This window comes from Callithrix jacchus, chromosome 3, assembly GCF_049354715.1.
Source record: "Callithrix jacchus isolate 240 chromosome 3, calJac240_pri, whole genome shotgun sequence".
Lineage (NCBI taxonomy): Eukaryota > Metazoa > Chordata > Mammalia > Primates > Cebidae > Callithrix > Callithrix jacchus.
In genome coordinates, this window is record NC_133504.1 from 121,706,092 (window position 1) to 121,721,080 (window position 14,989).

The window sequence follows — 14,989 nt, forward strand, 5'->3', positions numbered from 1 at the left end:
AACTAATTACAGTGTTTGGGAGAAAGCAGTGAGTAATAAGTAGGTAAAGGAGAAAGAGGATCCACCCAAGCAGATTAAAAAGAAAGAGTCATCCCTGGAATTGTGTATGTGCATCTCATTTCTGTAACTAATGAAGATGTAATTTAATGAGTTCTCTTCCAGTTTTAAAATTCTGTGATTATTAATTACAAATAAAATATACTTCATAACAATGGGATAGAAAAAAGTAATCATCTATCATTGATTATTACATTTGTATAGAGGAATATGAAGTCTTAAAAAAGAATTTCCGAAACAAAAGTGAAGAAATGGAAATGACCACAAATAAGCTGAAAGTGCAATTAAAATCTGCACAGTCTGAACTAGAACAAACAAGAAATACATTAAAGTCAATGGAAGGATCTGATGGTCATGGTATGCGCTATTACATTTTAAATTATTTCTTCTGTTTTTAATTTAATGGTCTAAATTTGTTAAAACACAAACCCAAGTACATTACCTACCACCTTTTCACAGTGCTAGATGATGTGAGAAGTATATAATAGTAGGTATTAATGATGGATGTTATGTAGCAGTTGTTAATTGTTTTTAGGTAAATTGCCATGGGCTTAATTTAATCCCAAAACTATCTGGATCTTTCCTTTCCTGTGGCTATTTCAGTAATTTCTAATAGATCTCAATATCTATTAATGTCAAGTAATTATTTTTAAGTATATAAACATAGGTTACCACTAATTTCTATTCAACCGCTTATTTTTCAACATGTACATTATATAAACTGTAGGTCTGTGGCTAGTTGGCAGTAATTGATTCCTTCACTGTGATAAAAATGGGAAGGAATCCTGGAAATTGAATTGTTAGATGAGGGGACCCTTCTCACCACCTAGACTTAACTCTGTTTTCACCTTGCTGCCCATACTAATGCAGAGAGGTAAAAAGGTTATCTTCCAGTTCATGTTATTCATATAATTGTTGATAAGACCATACATATTAGCTGACCATAAGAATTAATATTTATCTAATTAAAGTATACATTTTTCCATTTCTCAATATTTTTTAACGTCAGAAGATTTATTTTTGTGCTTGCTTTGACAGCACATATACTAAAATTAGAACAATGTAAAGAAGATCACCATAGTCTCAGTGCAAGGATGACCACAAATTCTTGTTGTGTTTCATATTTTGTGTGGTTTGGCCCTTTGCTGGTTAACACTGAGAAATTTGTTGGGTTTAGAGAAGTCACTTGAGAGGCCTTTTGAGGGTCTGCTGCCTCTGCTCTCCAGACAGCAATGCTGCCTCACTGTCAGGCATCTTCACAGCCACCCCAGGGACATTACATTCATTAAGTTACCTAGAGAGCCCTTGTATTCTCATTCAGATTCTTGATTTTATTTATTAAGTCAGCTTAAAATAAAAAAAAATTTTTGAGAAAATTACCTTTCAAGGCCAACCATGATCCACTTAATAAGACCATAATTCTTCAAAGTGGTGAGCAAATGATGTCAGCCTTTTAATCTCTTAATAAAATCAATATAGTGTCTGTTTAACCCTGTTTTTGACAGTTTAGATAGAACTATATCTTGTTAATGAGAAGTCACACCTTTCATTCCGATAGCTTGTTTATAATAAATGGTACATTTTTTTTTTCTTTTTAGCCTCCAAGTTATAGTCAGACTAGACTCAAAGCTGTGGCATTTTCAAACCTTTTTCCTCAGCTGACTGTAAGAAAAAGGAGTCAGACATGCTTATGCTGGCAGTTTGGTTACTGAGATGGTAGTGAGTTCCAAGCACATGACAACAATTATGAGAATAAAAATGGAAGAGCCTGTGATATCACTGGACCCTTTAAAAAGATATACTAGATGTGTTGTGCAGTATTTTAAGTATGAGTTTGTAGAAAAATCATTTTAGTAATAATACAATATATATTATTCTTTATGTGACAGCCTCATATCTATACACATACACACACATATATATTATATATTTCCCTACATGTGTAAGTATGAGTTTAGTCAGTGTTATTGTTATTACTGGAAAGGCGGCAATGTATCACAGTCAATGAAATTAATCCCAGTAGCTAAAACCTACAAAACATGATTATATATATGTTTTCCAGCTCAGAAATCTCTAGTAGTAGCTAAACATTATTATATTCCAATATTATGAAAACCGAAGACCTTTGTCCATGATCTTTCCCTTGAAACTGCCCAGGTACCTTGGAGGATCGATCTTGTTACCTTCTCATAAAGTTTAACCATCAAATTACCATAGTCTCTCAAACTTGAGAACCTAAGGCATAGTTTGCCTCTTTTTCTTTTTTTCCAGCTATGAAAGTGGCAATGGGGATGCAAAAGCAAATCACAGCCAAAAGAGGTCAGATAGATGCCCTTCAGAGCAAGATACAGTTTTTGGAAGAGGCAATGACAAATGCAAATAAGGTGGGTCGCTGTCCTCAGATTGGGGAAACCAACATGTTCACCCTTGGACAGACCACAAAGCAGAATAAGATGACGCAGGGATGCAAAGTGCAAGGGGAAAAGGAAAGCTTATTTCTGTGTGAACAAGGGAAAAGCTCCTGGAAAAGCATTTAAGCAGGATGTTGAAAAACAGCCACGATTTTAAACGTGGGAAATAGGAAGCAGAACATTCCTGGTAGAGGCAAGGAATGATTATAAACAAAATACAGAGAGTTCCATTATAATGTGACATACATGTTCCTAAAAATCACTGTGCTATGCAAAATCTTGTAATAAAAACCACAAGACCTATGAGAACAATGAGATTAGGAGCACCACACTAACAAATTTCATTAATGACACATAAAAAATAGAAACCTAGTAAAAACAATAGCAGTTTTACACATGTTAAATTGTTAAGAGATATATAAATACAACGATAAGTATAGCTGTTTGTCCTGAAAATGGCATGAAGTTTTCTTAAGTATATGTGCAGCTTGTATGTTATTGTGGAGGGGTAGGAGAGTTTCCTGTAACACCAGATGTAGATGGATGTGGTTTACAATACATGGTAAAGATGAGGTAACCAGTAGGTGAGTGTTTGAGGAGGGTGCATATAGGCTTCTTGTGTATTCCTATGCAGCTGTGTTTAGCTAGGTTGAGTTTTCTGCATTGAACTGGTGTTTCTCATGAATGAGACTCATTCATGAATAAGCAACTATGAAATTTGCCTAATGCTCAAATGTTCCCTGATATATCCATCACTTTGGAACAAATGTATATTTCAACAGAAGATTTATAACAGAACTGACTGTAACAGAGGTGAAAAAGCAAATGACAAGTAGAAAATAAGTGCAACCAAAGTAATTACTAGTTTACTATCCATCGTAGGCTGCCAAAATACTTCTGAGTGCAACTAAATATTAACAAGTACAAACCCATATTTGTGCATACCCCTTATCACATAGACTTATTTCTTCTTTCTCTATTTATATTTATTCTTTCTCATTTTTTCTTTCTTCCTTTTCTCTTACCCTGAATTCATTTTTTTCTCTTTCTCTTTTTTTTTTTTTTTTTTTTGCCTTCGGGAACCCAAAGCAGTGCTTATCCTCCCTGATGATACTTAGGGCTTTAAAAGGTTACTGCCTGCTCTCAGCAAAGGCACCTGACCTGCCTAAAGGAAAATATTCATTATAGCTCTATGATATTCCCTCCACACAGAAAGGAGAAAACCTATACAATTAATCCCTCTTTCTTTCTGAAGCCTTTTCTGCCTAATCTAATCAGAAAAGGAAAACTTATTTGCATGTTACAGTAGCAACACCTTCTACCTTATTTATGGTAAATGTTTTTCACTATGAAGACATATTTAAAGAAATGTAGACTCAACAAACTGATGTCTGTATTTTAATTGACAACTATACATTTATTGTTTTTGTATACATATTCCATAGTGCTTTTATGGAGGGATGAACTAATTTTACTGAAATGTTGTTTAATAGCAGAGACTATTGTATCAGTAAACTCACTGTCATCATTGGGCTGTTAAGTGACTTGAGGGCAGGAACTATATGTCTTATACATTTTTCTGTCATAGGGTCTATAGAAGGAATTTGTGAAATGAATATTCAACCTTGAAACAAAATAGAAATTCATTAAACTTTCAAGTAATGCATCTTTAACAATCTCTTATGTTGTTTAAAATAAATTTTAGTAAAATATGGTGTATGATTATTTGATGCCAATTCACTAAAACACTTTTTATGACATTATAGTTATTTCCTATTTCATAGATTTTATCAAAGATTTATAAGCCTAGAAAGAGGTAATAAACCAGTAGTGATTAAAATAAGAGGAAGTATATAGTAACAATCTCCCAGCAGCTCCCAACCCCAACTCAGAAACAATTAAATGGCATATGAATTAAATTTATCTAGTTCAGGGTCCTTTAAATAAAAATTTTATATTTCCATCACCTTTCAGCATCTACATCAGCAGGTTATTTCTGATATTTTTCTCCCATATAATTGTAGGAGAAACATTTTCTAAAAGAAGAGAAGAGTAAACTCAGCCAGGAATTGAATACTGTTGCCATAGAAAAAAATAAAATGGCTGGGGAGCTGGAAGTTCTGAGATCTCAGGAACGCCATTTAAAAGAAAAGGTTACTAATATGGAAGTTGCTCTGGATAAGGTAATTATTAACTAAACATATAAAGTAATTATTGACTAAATAATTATTTAGTTATTAACCAAACAGAATTGTTCTGAACAAAAGCTCTATGTAGATAGGAACTGAGTTTATCAATTTGTATTGTATCCCAATCACCTAGCACAAAGGAAAACTCTATCCTATAGAGAAGGCTCTTCTGACTTTTAAAATGTAATCATAATGCTTACTTTTTGCTAAGTTTTCTTTTTCAGGCTAACATAGTCAGAGGAGCAGTAAGATCCAAGATATAAGATGTTCCTGATATCCTTAGAGGCCTGAATAAGTACAAATGCCTCCGTGAACACCTGACTTACCACCAAAAACTGACTTGGATGTTTGATAGAACACAGTCTCTTACTAATGTCAATAAAATGATAAATTAATGTTATGACTAGCGCTTTGTAGGGTCCAGAAAGTGCAGACAAGAAACACAGCTTAAAGAATGAGAAGGATCAGTGATACTGTTTGTCACTGCCATTTATTGTAGAGAAATAAATATCTCTCCTGTCACCTAGAAACTCTGGAAACCTAAAATTTTACCAAAACCATCCTTGATTGCTAAGAAAACAGGGCCTATGGTTAGATAAAAGAATTTGCAATCTCGCCTCTGTTACCTTTGTTTCTTAAAACATGCTATATTGACTCTATGAATTTTAGTTGTGGGTTTTTGTTTTTGGTTTTTTTGAGACGGAGTCTTGCTCTGTCACCAGGCTGGAGTGCAGTGGTGCAGTCTTGGCTCACTGCAACCTCCGCCTCCCGGGTTCAAGCGATTCTTCTGCCTCAGCCTCCCAAATAGCTGGGACTACAGGCACATGCCATCATGCCAGCTAATTTTTGTATTTTTAGTAGAGATGGGGTTTCACCATGTTGGCCAAAATGGTCTTGATCTTTTGACCTCGTGAGCCGCCCACCTTGGCTTCCCAAAGTGTTGGGATTACAGGTATGAGACACTGCACCGAGACAGTTGTAGTTATTTTAATATAAATTTTTATACGTTGGTAAAGCTGTTTCCTCACTCTTTCCTTAGTTCATTCATTGTTTTCAGTGCCCTTCACATACTGAAAGCTATGTATTTGCTGGCAGCACAGAGGATTAAAAACGTGGCCTCCAGTTGCACACAGTTCACTGAATAAAACAGATAAATAGATCATTGTAATAGTTTGGTAGAAGGGCAGGAAGATTCCTTGAAGAGATGGCAGCTCTGCATTTATAGGTTAATAAAATAAAAGTGGATAAAGAATGGAAGATAAACCATTTATGATTGCTTGATTGTAGGCATCTTTGCAGTTTGCAGAATGTCAAGATATAATACAGCGTCAGGGGCAAGAATCAGTCCGCTTAAAACTTCAACACACTTTGGATATAAAAGTAAGGTCATCATGAATAGTAGTTCAAGCAAAAATAATGCCTTTGTTTGATATGCTTTTATATTTTTTTGTGTACCTTAGATACACATTCAAGTATATTTCAACATAACCTGATACTATTAATAGCAGTGATAAGATCTGTACATTGTTGCATACTATACCTATTCTTTTCCTATATGGTAACAAATAGAAACATCACTATCCTTAGCTTAAAATAAGTGAGTGAAATATAATCAAGTTTCACTAGTACCTGCTTGGGAATACCCAAAGCAAGAGTTTTCCATGCCCCAGAGTCAAGCAAGTACAAAACCCTAAGTGCTTGTTTGGGGATTAGCAAAAGTGATGTAATCTACATGACAAAACATGTTTTTTAAAAATAGTACATTTTACACTGAAATATATGTCTATTTTAAGAAGTATACTTTAAAGTGACAAACACATTTTAAAATCTCAGTAATGGATTTTGCCTTTGAAATCAAAAAATACATTTTGATTTCATAATTCTTTACAGTTGTAGGTTGGCAGTTATTTTCCTCACTTCTGTATTGTTTTCCAGGAACTTCAGGGCCCTGGTTACACCTCAAATTCTTCAATGAAACCACGCCTTCTCCAGCCAGCATCTGTTACTCGTTCTCATTCTAATGTACCATCTTCCCAGTCCACAACCAGCTTCCTGTCTCATGTAAGTAACCAATCTTATGATCCATTATGCAAATAACATATATGTAAGTAATTTTAAATTGGAAAGAATTGCACTAAAAAGTAGTATCTCTATATTCATAGCATTTTCAATTACTAGATTTTAGATTTGTACATTTTCCTATAAATTCAGTGGAGTCCAGGTGAATAAATATATTTTCTTTACTATTTGGTGTTTTCTTATCTTCAATTCTTTGGTTATTTCCATCACAAGCATTTCCAGATTACAAAGCAAATAGTGATGGCTAAAATAAGCATCACTTCAAAGCCAAAGGCAAGTGGGTAGTATATTTAAAATTCTACCAAAATGAAAATTATTTACTATATGTGGTTTTTTGTTAACTTATTTATAACATGAAAATTTTATTAATTGCAAGATACTTTTATTCCCTTTAATTAAAATATTATAAACTTTGGAATTTTTTTGGTTTAACCTTTTAAACTTTTAATGCTTAGAAAAAAAAATATGTGCAATGTAAAATTCAAGCCTTCTCTTCTCTGAAGATATGTATTTCTGGAACTACAAATCCCTTGTAACATTATTCAACTGTTAAGAAATAAGGCATTCCATAAATCACACATGAAAACCAATTAAATTAGTTAAAAGTCCTATCTTACATATGGCAACAGGATCACCAGTAATCTATTTCACCTGTAACATTTACATGACAATTATGTACTATTTGAATGACTAAAATAGAGTCCTTCACATACTTAAGATGTCAGCATTGAAAAATAAGCTATCACACAACAATAGAATAATAATATTAGTGTTAGAAGTAAACATGTTTCTCTCTGGAGACTGGAATTCAGAGATGCACAGGGGAAGGGCAGGAGACTGGTGCTCTTGGTTTTAAGTGTTATGAAATCATTTTACTTTTAAAAATAACATGTTCTATTGATAAAAATTAAATTACCCTCCCCTTTCCCAATATAATTCTGCAAATCAAACAACAACAGAGAACATTTGACCAGGAGTCACTGGAATGATATTTTTAACTTTTTTGTGTGACCTTGGGCAAGTCAGTTAAATATATTGTGCTGTAGTCTTTTCATCTGTAATGAGTAGTCTGGACAAGATGACCTCTAGGGTCACCAAGAAAGATTAGCTCTGAAATTCCATGATTTTTAATTACCCAAAAGCTATTAGATTTTGCCCAGCTGCTTAATATATAGATTGTACTTGATTATAAAGAATCTTATCCATCACTGAAAAAGTACTAGTCATTAGTTTGTTTAACTTTAAATTTTAATTTAAGTATTTGTTTATTTATTTATTTTTTCCTGAGACAGTGTCTTGCTCTGTTACCCAGGCTGGAGTGCAGTGGTGCAATCATGCTCACTGCAGCCTGAACCAGCCAGGCTCAAGCAATCCTCCTATCTTATCTTTTCTAGTAGCTGGGACTACAGGTGCATGCCACCATGCCTGGCCAATTTTTGTATTTTTTATAAAGACAGAGTTTCACCATTGCCCCTGCTGGTCTCAAACTCCTGGGCTCAAGCAATCCTCCCATCTTGGCCTCCCAACGTGCTAGGATTACAGGTGTGAGCCACTGCTCTTGGCCTCAACTTAAGTTTTTAAATAATAATTCTAACAGAAAAAATGAACTACATTTAAAAAATATACTGTCAGACATGCTTTATATAATTAATTCCTTCTCATAAAAATGTTTATTATATAATTTTACACAATAAAAGTAACATTCATTCTTTATTTTGTTCACTGATGTTTGCCAAGTACCTAGAACAGTGTCTAGCATATATTCAATGAATATTTATCTCATGGATGAAGGAATTCACTGTAGAACATTGTCTTCAGGTTTCCATTATTTCCACTGATAGGTCAATTGTAAATCTTGTTGTTGCTGTTTTGGAGGTAGTTTTTTCCTCTGACTGTTTTTAAGATTCTCTCTTTGTTTTAGTATGTAGCAGATTGCCTATCATGTGCCTAGATGTGCTGATCTTTCTATCTGTCTGTCTTAGAGTAGTGGTCTTCCTGATGTGTGGATTGAAATGTTCATCAATTTGAGAAAATTTTCATTCCTTATCTACTCAGTTTTTCTTTCTCTATTTTCTTTTTCCCTCTGGGACTCTAGTAACACAGATTAATTTTTTTCATCATGCCTTATATATCTTTATATTCTTTTCACTTTTGCCCATCCTTTTGTCTCTCTGTGCTTTGGTCTAGTTGTTTTTTTCTGGCCTATTTTCCAGATAATTAATTCTCTCTTCACCTGAATCCAATCTGTTAAACCCATCAATTAAGTTTTCCATTTTAGAAACTGTGATGTTTAGTACTAGAATTCCATTTAATTCATGTCTTTTATTCCATTTCTTTACAGAAATTCTCAATGTCATCGTGTGTGTGTGTGTGTGTGTGTGTGTGTGTGTGTGTGTGTGTTGTTAAGTACACGTATGGGCCAAATGTTTGTGTTACCCCAAAGATTTATATGTTGAAACCTAAACCCCAGGGTGGACCTCTGGGAGGTGATTGGGTCATAAGGGCTCTGCCCTCACAAATGGTACTAGTGTCCTTACAAAAGAGGCCTAGACAGATCCAAGATGGCTGATCATTAGCAGCTCGGGATTGTGGCTCCCAGTGAAAATGCAGAAAACGAGAGGACACCACACTTTCAGACAAATTTTTGCTGCTCACGGACCAGGAGATTCCCAGCAGAGGAGCCCCACGGGCCGCCACCGTGACTCTTGTAGCTGGCATGGTGGTTTTGCCAGCGCCCTGGCATGGCAGTTTTTGGTGCAGTCAGAAAAGCACCATCAATCTTAACGCTGCTGTTTTGGCCAGCGCAGCGGGTTGCTCAGATTCCGGCGCTGGTGAATCAATAAATTGGACATCCACTCAGAAACCTAATTAGAAAGGTGGTAATTACAAACACTACATATGGATAAATTTATAACGAAGGGAAGAAACCAGCCTAAAAAGACTGAGAATACCCAAAATCAGAACGCCTCTCGCTCTACAGGGGATTACAGTTCCTCATCAGCAACGGAACAAGGTCTGATGGAGAAAGACTGTTCCATTAACAGAGGCAGGCTTCAGAGGGTGGATGATAAGAAACTTCTGGGAGTTAAAAGAACTTGTCCTAACCAAATGCAAAGAAACTAAGAACTTTGAAAAAAGGTTTGATGAAATGCTAACAAGAATAGATAATATAGAGAGGAATATAACTGAATTAACAGAGTTGAAAAATACAACACGAGAACTTTGTGAAGTATGCACAGGTTTTAACAGCCAAATTGATCAAGCAGAAGAAAGGATATCAGAGGTTGAAGACCAACTTAATGAAATAAAATGAGAAGACAAGAATAGAGTAAAAAGGATAAAAAGGAAAGAGCAAAGGCTTCAAGAAACATGGGACTATGTGAAAAGACCTAATCTATGTTTGATAGGTGTACCTGAATGTGACGAAGAGAATGAATCCAAGCTGGAAAATACTCTTCAGGATATTATTCAGGAAAACTTTCCCAACCTAGCAAGGCAGGACAATATTCAACCCCAGGTAATACAGAGAACACCACAAAGATATTCCTCAAGAAGAGCAACCCCAAGGCACATAATCGTTAGATTCACCAGGGTTGAAATGAAGGAGAAAATACTAAGGGCAGCCAGAGAGAAAGGTCAGGTTACCCACAATGGGAAGCCCATCAGACTCACAGCAGATCTCTCAGCAGAAACCCTACAAGCCAGAAGAGAGTGGGGGCCAATATTTAACATCCTTAAAGAAAAGAACTTTCAACCCAGAATTTCACATCCAGCCAAACTAAGCTTTACAATTGAAGGAAAAAAATTAAATCTTTTGTGAATAAGCAAGTACTCAGAGATTTCATTACCACCAGGCCTGCTTTATAAGAGCTTCTGAAAGAAGCATTACACATAGAAAGGAACAACCAGTATTAGCCTTTCTAAAAATATACCAAAAAGTAAAGAGTATCAACATAATGAAGAATTTATATCAACTAATGGGCAAAATAGCCAGCTAACATCAAAAGGCAATAATCTTAAATTTAAATTGACTAAATCCTCCAATCAAAAGATACAGCCAAAACCCATTGGTATACTTGCAAGGATACATAAAGAGTCAAAACAAAGGGATGGAGAAAGATTTGTCAACCAAATGGAGAGCAAAAATAAATAAATAAAAAGTAGAGGTTGCAATTCTCACCTCTGATGGAATGGATTTTAAAGCAACAAAGATCAAAAGAGGACATAATGGTAAAAGGATCAATGCAACAAGAAGAGCTGATGATCCTGGATGTGTACGCACCCAATACAGGATACATAAGACTTGTAAAGAGACTTGGACTCCCACACAGTAGAAATGGGAGATTTCAACATCAAAATTAGATAGATCAATGAGACAGAAAATTAATAAGGATATCCTGGACTTGAACTCAGATCCAGAACAAGTAAATTTAATAAACAGTTATAGAACTCTCCACTTTAAACACACAAGATATGCACTCTTATCAGTACCACATCACACCTACTCACAGGTTTAAATGAAATATTGGTTGGCCATTATTAAGCACAATTGATTGTATAAGGGGGTTTTCAATACCCATTTTTAGACTGCATTCTAGCCTGGGCAATTAAGCAACACTTCCGATCTCTCTCCCTCCTCCTCTTCCTTTTTCCTCTTCTTCATTCCTTTTTCTTTCTTTCCTTCTTTCTCTCTTAAAAAAAAAAAGAACAATTATCTTCCTATTGTGCATCATCAATGTCATCTGGACAATGTCTATTAGATCATATCCACTAATGTGGAAACATACCAAATATCTTTATTTTATTCTGAATTCTCCACTAGGCATTCCACATTGCTTTGTCCTCCTTCACAGGAAACTTCTTGAGGGAATTCTCTATAGCTGAAGTAGCCACTTCCTCACCTCACATCTTCTTTCTCCTTGACGCATTTCATTCCAACTTCTATTCCCACACACATACACAAAAAAGAGGCCTGAGAGAGCTTGTTTGCCCCTTCTCCCATGTGAGGACATATAGAAGGTCCCATCTATGAGGAAGAGCTCCTCACCAAATGCTGAATCTGCTGGCATCTTGATCTTGCCCTTCTCAGCCTGAACTGTAAACAGTAAATTTCTGTTGTTTATAAATTACCCAGTCTAAGATATTTTCCTATAAATAGGAAACCCAAACTGAGTAAGAAAATAACTGTTTTAAAAATCAGCTTATGATAATTCTATTATTTGAATCCCCTCTGAGCCTGTTACAATTTTTCCCCTTGGTTTCTAGTCATGTTGTTGTTGGGTCTCTCTGCTTCTTCTTTAAATAATTGAGTCTGGACATTGTATGTGAAAAAATTACAGAGATAATTTTGTGTTCTAGACAGTTTTCTTTGTTTATGGAGGATTTACATTTGCTCCTGGCTGGTAGCTAAACCAAGGGTACTAACAGTCCCTCATCACCGTAATTTATTCAGGGATTGAAGTGATTCGAATTAAGTCTCTTATCCTCACAGCCTGAGGTTTACTGCTTAGCCTCCACCTCTTTGGTAAAGTTCCCATTTTTATTCCTCTAGCTTCTTGATTATGTTAAAAGCTCATCTTACCCCCTCACCATCTCAGCTGCCTCTTTTGCAATTGACAAGTGAAAATCCTATGCTTCTCTGGATTTTTCTTTGTTCCAGATGCTGGCTCCATAAATTTTTCCTGCCTTGATAGCTCTCTAATGCTGTCAGACAGACTTAAAAAAATATTTTGTATACGTTTGTATACTAAAAATATTTTATATACTTTTCTTGTGAATTCTCAACAGAAGGGTTGATCTGTCATTCCTTGTAAGAGAATCCCTCTATTGTTATCCCTTGTTTGTACAGTTTTAGATATTATCTATAAACTTCTACTGTAAAATATAAAAATGTTTTACACATATACACATTTCTTTTCCCTGAATAAGTCCCCACATGTAACTACATCATAAATTTTAGTTAAATCATATTGACTGTTCAAATTATTATGACTGTGTAGATGGTTTCCTAGCTGAACTGTGTAGTGAACTGTGATTATATTTCCTTTTTGCCCTTAGATTTAATAATTGTTTTGCTTTTTTCTTTACTTAGTTTTCTAGATACCTAGACCTGATTATCCCTTAAAATTCTCTGAAGAAAACTCTTAATACTGCTTTTAGTATGAGTCAACTAATCAGATATTTCAGCAGCTCTTGCATTTGCTTATTTATTCACATATTATGTATGTGTGTATTTCAGAGCCCTCCCTACTCCTCTTCCAGTCTGGATTGGTTGTTCTCTAGGCTTGCTGCAGGATTGCCTTCTTGGATTTTCCTTTTACCCAAGTCTCAGGAATTCCCTTCATCTTTTTTTTTTTTTTTCCTGTTTTTTAGGCTTAACTCCCTTCCTTGGTTTCTTTCTTTTGATGGAGCACATAATGCAGCAACTTTCTGTGAAAACGCACATTTTATTTTTATAAGTGTTTTAAGACCTTGCATGTCTGAAAATGCCTTTATTCTTCAACTACATCTGATCGATGCTCAGAATTTTGTTGCTTTTGTGTCATTTTGATTCCAGAGCTATTGAATATGACCCGTTTTTTTCTTTCTTAAAGCATTTGGAATCTTTCCTTTATTTTTAGTATTCTTTCAGAATAATTCCCCCTTGGGGATATTCATTTTTTTTTCTTATTTTATTTTTCAGCCTTTATTTTAGATTCAATGGGTACATGGTGCAGGTTTGTTACCTGGGTATGTTGTGTGATGCTGAGGTTTGGGGGTACAAGTGATCTCATCACCTAGGTACTGAGCATAGCACCCAGCAGTTTTTCAACCCTTCCCTCTCTACCCCTTTTAGTAGTCTCCAGTGTCTGTTGTTTCCCTCTTTATGTTCATGAGTACCCAATGTTCAGCTCCTACTTGCAAGTGCGAACATAGAATATTTGGTTTTCTGTTCCTGTGTTAATTTGCTTAGGATTGTAGTCTCCAGGTGCAGCCATGTTGCTTCAAAGTATATTATTTCACTCTTTTTTATGGCTACATGGTAGTCCATGATATATATGTACCATATTTTCTTTATCCAATCTGCTTTTGATGACCACCTAGGTTTATTCCATGTCTTTGCTCTTGTGAATAGTACTGCAATGATAATGCATGCGCATGTGTCATTTTGGTTAAATGATTTGTTTTCTTGTAGGTATATACCCAGTAATGGGACTACTGGGTTGAATGATAGTCTGTTTAAATTCTTTAAGAAACAGGGACATCTATGATTCGAACTCAGACCTGGAACAAGTAAACTCAGTAAATATTTATAGAATTCTTCACCCCAGGTCCACAGAACATACATTTTTTTCAGTATTACATTACACCTATTTTGAAAGTGACCACATAATTGGAAGTAAATCATTCATCAGCATTTGCACAGCATTTCACAGACTTAAATGAAATATTGGTTGGCTGTTTGTTTGTTATTTTCTTCCCTTATTCCTTCCTGTCTCCACTGTAAAGCACAATTTTCAACATAAAGGAGGTTTTTGATACCTATTTTTGGATTGCATTCCAGCCTGGGCAATAGAGCAAGACTCCTGTTCTCTCTCCCCCTTTCTCTTTCTCTTTCTTTCTTTCTTTCTCTCAAAAAAAAAAAAAAAGAGTAAATAAATAAATAAATTCTTTAAGAAATCTCCAAACTGCTTTCTACAGTGGCTGAACCAATTTACACTCCCAGTTTTCTATTAGATCTTCTGATTTGATTCTCTGATTTTCTTTAATTTTGACTTTTTTTTTGAGATGGAGCCTCGCTCTATGAGGCCTAGGCTGAAGTGCAATGGTGCTGTCTCAGCTCACTGCAAACTCCACCTTCTGGGTTCAGCAATTCTATTGTCTCAGCCTCCAGAGTATCTGGGATTACAGGCGCATGCCACCATGTCCGGCCAGTTTTTTGTATTTTTAGTAAAGATGGGGTTTCACCATATTGGTCAGGCTGGTCTTGAACTCCTGACCTTGTGATCTGCCCACCTCGGCCTCCCAAAGTCCTGGGATTACAGGTGTGAGCCACCACGCCCGGCCCCATCTTCTCATCTTTTATTCCCACCTTTTGAGAAATGTTTTTCAATTCTGTCTTCCAAACAATTATTGAATTTTGTATCATGTACTTTTTTAATTTCCAGGAACCATATTTTTGATGTTTTTTAAAAGGTCTTCTCTTTAAGTAGCTTTCTGTTCTTTCATGGATGCAACACTTTCCTGGTTTTGTTTGTTTGTTTGGTTGGTTGG

General features: G+C 35.3%; 1 protein-coding gene and 1 non-coding gene across 24 annotated transcripts in view; both read left to right on the forward strand.

The window, feature by feature from the left end:
- Positions 1-14,989, forward strand: part of CCDC158 (coiled-coil domain containing 158) — a 130,090-nt gene that overhangs the window by 68,990 nt on the left and 46,111 nt on the right. For 20 of the 23 annotated variants that reach the window (XR_001910607.4, XR_013533069.1, XR_004740862.3 and 17 more), the window contains 5 exons: positions 262-414; positions 2,329-2,441; positions 4,493-4,651; positions 5,945-6,037; positions 6,593-6,718. Coding sequence is in view for 18 of the 23 variants with exons in the window: in XM_035293494.3 (XP_035149385.1) it covers positions 262-414; positions 2,329-2,441; positions 4,493-4,651; positions 5,945-6,037; positions 6,593-6,718 (644 nt within the window). In the remaining 5 variants the exon portion in view is untranslated. The remainder of the gene's footprint in view (positions 1-261; positions 415-2,328; positions 2,442-4,492; positions 4,652-5,944; positions 6,038-6,592; positions 6,719-14,989) is intronic. The other 3 variants (XM_017970479.4, XM_078367045.1, XM_017970481.4) reach the window with 2 other exon arrangements.
- Positions 1,080-1,185, forward strand: LOC118152555 (U6 spliceosomal RNA). The gene has a single exon (XR_004741306.3). It is a non-coding gene; the product is annotated as a U6 spliceosomal RNA (small nuclear RNA).